This window comes from Gavialis gangeticus, unplaced genomic scaffold (assembly GCF_001723915.1).
Source record: "Gavialis gangeticus isolate Ggan-Ray unplaced genomic scaffold, GavGan_comp1, whole genome shotgun sequence".
In the NCBI taxonomy this organism is placed as follows: Eukaryota; Metazoa; Chordata; order Crocodylia; family Gavialidae; genus Gavialis; species Gavialis gangeticus.
In genome coordinates, this window is record NW_017728992.1 from 78820248 (window position 1) to 78826634 (window position 6387).

At 47.6% G+C, this 6387-nt stretch overlaps 1 protein-coding gene across 2 annotated transcripts in view; it reads left to right on the top strand.

Annotated features, from left to right (window-relative positions):
• The first annotated feature begins 6128 nt into the window (after positions 1 to 6128).
• The window catches only part of RTTN (rotatin), a 181680-nt gene continuing 181421 nt past the window's right edge, over positions 6129 to 6387 (top strand). For both annotated transcript variants that reach the window (XM_019524619.1, XM_019524626.1), the window contains exon 1: positions 6129 to 6223. In XM_019524619.1, the coding sequence (XP_019380164.1) occupies positions 6193 to 6223 (31 nt within the window). In that variant the 5' untranslated portion in view covers positions 6129 to 6192. The remainder of the gene's footprint in view (positions 6224 to 6387) is intronic.

Sequence of the window (6387 nt, forward strand, 5' to 3'; positions counted from 1 at the left end):
GTGGGGAAGCCATTGGGGGGTCTGGGGGAGTGGGGCTGGGTGGGGCAGCCATTGGGGGAGCTGCAGCAGCTGGTGGGGGATGGGACCAGATGGGGCAGCAATCGGGGGGCTGGGGTGGGGCATGTGGGCATTTGGCCCCCGTTGGGGGGGCCGTACCCCTTGTGTGGGTTCTGAACCACCTGTTGGGGGCTGAACTACTTGTGTGGGAGCCGAACCCATTTTTGGGGGGACAAACCCTTTATGTGGGGGATGAACCCCCTATGGGGGGGCTGAACCCTCTGTGTAGGGGCCAAACTCCTTGTGTAGGGCCTGAGCTACTTGCCAGGGTGGCTTTTTGTACTGATGGGACCAGGACAGGACAGCTTTTTATATGGCTGGGGACAGCACAGATGCTGGCCCCAGGCTTTAGCTCCCCCTGGCTGAAGATCCAGGAGGAGCCAGGCAGGGTTATTTTGCCCCAAGTGGCACAATTTGCTCCATACCAAAGTGCATGCCGAAGCACGTGCGCTGAAGCAAAAAGCCCCGGCTCAAATTTGCATCGCTTCTATTTGAGCAGCTGCAAGCACACGTGCTTGCATGTGTGAACACATCCAATGTGGCCATGCCAGGACACTTCTCCCTGATCAGGCTAGAGAACAGAGGGGCAAGGACAGGCCTGTTTCCTGGAACAGAGAGCACAGCCCAGCCCAGGGCTACAGGACATGCTGGAGGACTCTGGTTTAACTTAAACAAGGAAGGGGCCTGGGACAGAAGTTCCATAAACTGTTTTGACTCAAATCAGTGAAGTCTGATACTATATTCAATCAGGTTTATCTTAAACCAGTTTTGGCCATTTTGAAAAGGGTTTATGTGCACTGAATTTATGTTCTGTTACAGGTTTATTCCAGTTTCTGATCACTTAAATCAGTTTATGTGTAATTTCTGTCCCTAGACATGACATTTTTTACTGGGCATGTGGGTAGTTAAAGAACTGCTTGATTGTATCCTGTGTTATTGTAGAATGATAGCAAAATGTTCATTTTGGAGACTGAAAGACAGATAATAACAGCTTAATGTTGGGTTTGGAGGCTGAAATATCAGCCTTGTGTTTTGGACAGCCACTGTGGGAGCAAAGAGACAATCTTGCAGATGGGTAGAGGGAGGAGGTGGGACGGCTTGCTTAATGCTGAGCAGCCAGAGAGAAGGCCAGTATGACATTGCAAATACTCATGGGCACAGACATAGGGAATGTTCTGAGCTCCTACTTTGAGTTAAGGGCTAAGTATGAACAATTTATGTTTTGTGTCAGGCAATATGATTACTACATAGAAATATAAGGCTGAAAGGGATGTCAAGAGGCCGTCTAGTCTAACCTCTGCTCAGAGCAGGATCATCCCAGTCTAAACCATTCCTCTAGGCATTCTGAACCAATGCTTCACTGTCCTCATAGTAAGAAAGTTCTTCCTAATGTCCAACCTAAGTTTCCCTGCTGTAGTTTTCAGAATCTTCCTCCTTGTCTTGCTCCTTGCTGCTACAGAGAACAGTGTATCACCATACTCTGAAAAAACAGTCTTTGGGTATTTGAAGACTGTTATCAAATCTCCCCTTATTCTCTTCTCCAGACAAAATAATCCTAGTTCTTCCAAGCTTTTCTTGTATGTTACATTTCATAAACCCCTGCAAACTTTCTAATTTGTCCATTAATAACTTTCTCCTCCTTCAATCTTTCTTGAAGTGCAATGCCCAGAACTAGACACATTACTCTAGGTGAAGCTGCAATAGTGCTGAATTCAGTGGAGGAAAGCTTCTCTTGACTTGTAACAACCCTGTTAATACAACCCAGAATGCTATTAGCCTTTTTTTACAACAAGAGCACATCACTGATTGATTTTCAACATATGTTCCCCTATAAACCCCAAGATCCTTCCTTTTCTGCAGTACTGCAGCCTAGCCAGTCATTCCTCAATTTGTGTTCTGCATTTGATTGTTCCATCCTAAGTGCATGACTTGGCACTTATCCTTAATGAATTTAATTTGATTTCAGACCACTTTTCCAGTTTAACAAGGTCATTCTCCTCTGTGTACAGTGATATAACCACTGTTTCATGTAAGGATTGAGCAATAAAAAATAATGAACAAAAATAACACTGTACATAGTTAAAAACTTTAAAACCAAGGGGTTTTAAGTAGACAAGTTTGGATTTTCCAGGTCATTAATTTGTGTCTTGAGGGCAGAGGGGTCATAACCATTCTCTGAATCTTGGGCAGTGGGATTTTGATAGAACAGCCTGTCCCTTACACAAAAGGGAGGTAAAGAATACCAATGTCCATTGTTCTCTTTAATGTGTTATGTCATGGAATATTGAGAGAAGGACCTTTTCCTGGGTTGCTGTAATGAAAATACAGAAATAGCAGAAGCAGAGGGCTGCAGGACAGAGGCATCGTATTCATCAAATCACCTCTTGAGCTTCTTTTTCTCCAATGCAGTGTAGACAGACATTCAGACGATGCTGGCATCCTTGTTCTATGATGTGTCAGCTATGGGGAATGAGAGAGAAGAAAGGACAACCACTTGGGCCACATCCAGATGTTGACTTGACAAGCAAGACCAATGCTCGGGGTCAGCAATATCAGTTTATTAGACAGGGGTGCAACTACACAAACACAGAAGCATAAAACAAATACAAAAACTAAAAATAGGTACAAGAAACTGTTGATTCCCCCACACAAACACACACTCATACACTCACACACACACACATATAAGGGTAACTGGGTGATCTCTATCCAGGTGCTGCAGGTTGATGGGTGGGCAGTGATAGACCTGTGCCCTGCCTTTGCCCCTCACGCCTAAGCTGCTGTTGCCAAGCCCTGCCAGTGCCAACTAAAGACCTGCAGCCCCTGCCCCCAGCTCTGTTGGTGCCCCTCACTCCTGACCTGCAGCCCTGCCCCCTCCAGTGCTGATGGTGCCCCTCACTCCTGACCCAGAGCCCTGCCAGTGCCCCTCACTCCCAACTCACAGCCAACTGTTCACCCCAGCCCTGCTGCCCATGCTGCTCTGTGCATACACACACACTTGCCGTAGCCCGTGTGCAGAGGACATGGCCCCTGACAGCCAATCACCCTGCCCGCTGTTCCCAGGCCCAAGCATCCAAGCTGCTTGTGCCTGGGAAAAGCAGAGGCAGAACAAAACCCCAGAAATTGTCTCGCATTTTAAAAACCCACCTGGACATGAGGACAGGGGGCCAAAAACAGGACATGTCCAGGAAAACTCGAACGTATGGTAACCCTACCCCTACCCCACTTGAGGTAATCTGCCGTGTTCCAAAGGGTATGTGGCATGGGATAACTTGCAGCAGCACAAGGTGTCCCACTGTTAGTTGTCCCTGGGGAACCAATAGTCTGTGCTTATCTGGATGCAGCTTTATTGTTCAAATAGTAGCCGCCTCATTAATGTTGGTAACATAAAATGTTGTCTTTTCCTCAGTTTGAAATTCTCCATAGGACTTTCCCAGCCTTGGGTTAAGGGTAATATATATATACATGGTAAGATGCATTTCACAGTTTGTGTAAAACCTGTGTCCCATTTTTGTAGAACCCAATTTTTGTGGGCAGAAGTAGGGCAGTCACTCACATGGGTTACTGTGGCAATCGAGAAAAGGCCTAAATAATGCCAAAACACTAGGAGGCTAGCTACAGTTTGCAGCAGCTTGGTAATTGCTTGTGCATGTCTATGGATTGCCAGTGAGTGGTTGTTGAAAGGGTGACCAGACTTATAACTGCAGATTATTTTCACTCTGTAGGATAGTACTCTAAGGAGTGTCCTTGTAAGGTAGAGGCTTGTGTTCAAAAAGTGAATGGCAAACTGGGAAGTTATGTGATTCTCCTGTTTTCACGGAAATAACTATATTTAATTCACATGCATTACTTTTTTTTCAGTGCAAATCCATGGGTGGATGCTAATTTTGTAATAAGCAGTCTTGTTGACTTGTCATTGTCTATTTTATTAAGATTACTTCCTCCCTACCCCCTCCTCCTTTAACACTGGGCTTTGAGAATCATGTTACCATCCAGGAATCTGTGCTGTTACAAGGTTTCTACCTCTTCCCATAGTGGGGGAAAAAAAGCTTGCACAGGTGCATGGGTGTTGAAAAGGGCAGGGGAACAGGGGCGAATGTGCAGCTGGTGTGGCACATCATTATATGATTTTCTCCAGTTAAACAGAACCAAAAGCTTGTCTAAATATGCTAGGGGCCTACCACTATATCATCGATTTTCGGATCCAAGAAGAAACAAAGAGATTTCCTGAAAGGTACACTCATTTGCTAAACAACATTGGCTGCGTCCAGATGAGCGTGGATGTGTGGTATGTGGTGCCACACACCTCACAAGCAAGTGTTCCCTGTGCTGCTACCAGAGATCCCAGGTTAAAAAACACTCATGCCGAAAAAGATGGGGCGGCGTATATGCCACCCAAAACTGGGGCCTGACCTACCAGAGCCATGCTCCAGCTGCCAGCCAGGCTCCCAGCTACAGCTGTCATGGCTGCAGCTCTCTGAGGCCTTCAGGTAAGGCTGCTGGGGTCAGCATAGTTGCAAATCATAGTCTCTGATTCTGAAAAGAAAACCTAACCCTTCTTGAGTGCTGCACAGGTGCGTCCAGGATTTCCCTGCCAGGTGTTTCTTCATATGACCAGACCCAAGTTAAGGTTTTGAGCTAGAACTAGAAGCAGCCTGAAGGGCTGTGAAGCAGGAGAGAGACTTTCCCAGGGGTAACTCCCTCATTCCTGCTGGAGTAGCGTTGCCAGGTCTTAAATATGAAATTATCCTATTGGAAGCTCAAAATTATCGTTATTTGCTGAAAAACGATCATGCACTGAAAACATATGCAAATAAGTATGGAAACAAGTCTTTTTCTTGTTTACTTTATATTGTTCATTGTAAGTCGCCAGGGAGTGTGTGAGAACTAGGTCATCAAAGCTGAAACATTTCTTATTAATCATAAGAAAGTATGGAGGCAAGCCTGGAAGTCAAAAGGCAGTTCTTGTGGGCTAAGATCAAGTAGGGTTGATGCACTGGTCTGTTAATCTGACTGAAGTGGACTTGAAAGGCACTGTGAAGTGGAGCACCCCTGTCCAATACATTGTAGGACATGCGATGAGTCTGCAGCAGCCTCCCAGGAGCCAGCTTCTGGTGGGAGGATCTTAGCTACATGCCTACTTTATGCAAATGATGATTTCTCCTTAGCTTGCTCCTGTGGCCACCAGCTAAGGGCAAGTGAAACGTGGGAGCACGCGAACCCCAAGACCTCTGGGCTTGGGTCTGCATGGATGATGCCTGCCAATGGATTTGGGAGCATCTGAAGCTCCAGGCTAAAAAGCCTGGGGTGGAGGATACTTACTGATTGTAGCACCACATATGGTGTTTGTGTGATTTTGTTCAGTCGAGAGGATTTGGAACTAATTTGGCTAATTAGACCTGGAACATTTTGGGCTTTTTTTTTTATAAACATTTTTTCAAGCCTTTTTTTTAGTAAAGATTTTCACACACAAAAAAAGCCCTAAAGTCAATTAAGACTCCCCAGACACTCAGATGTTGCATATGTTGCATCGATTCGCTGCCTCAAAAATGATCGTACCTTCTGAACACTTTTACTATGATTAATCATTTCAACCCTGGGATGTATGATCATACAAGTACAATAATTATTGTACACCTGGCAACACTCAACACAGCAGCCAAATTTGGGTGCAGCACTGCACTCCCCTTCCCACTCCTCCGAAGAAGGGACACGAGCCAAAACCTTAGGAGAAAACACCGTTCGCCTCATTTTTGCAATTGCTTTATTTTGGGGGGCACGGACTTCCCCTTTCGCAGGAAGGGCAACCCCTGCTCAAGCGCCCGCCTCCAGCCTGGTGGGAAGAGGCAGGTCCCAGGTCCATTATGACGCCACTCGGCCAGAAACCTTCTCATACCCTCCCCCTGCGGGAAGCTCAGCTGCAAAGTACTTCCGGCGTCTACAGCTCCCACGGGGCTGTGCAGCTTGTATTACCGTCTCTCCGTGTCCAACTTGGCGGGGTGGCTTGGACTGCAGTTCCCAGCGTCCTTCGCGCGAGGCCCGCCGCTTCCCAGCCCGGTCCAGCTGGGCGGAGCACGCTGGGGGCGGGCTCGGCGCGGCGGTTGAATCGCGGGCGGGTGGCGGGTGACGCGGGGCATGGAGCTGTCCCCGCTCATCCGGAAGCTCGGTGAGGCCCGGGCCCAGGCTCCAGCACGGAGGCTGGTTAGGGGGCAGGGCAGGGGAGGAGTGCTGGGGGTGGTGCATGCTGGGATACTGGGGTGCTGATGTTTTCGGTTAGCTTGGTGGGGACAGAATGAAATGGCCCCAACAGGAGCGGGGGGGGGGGGGGGG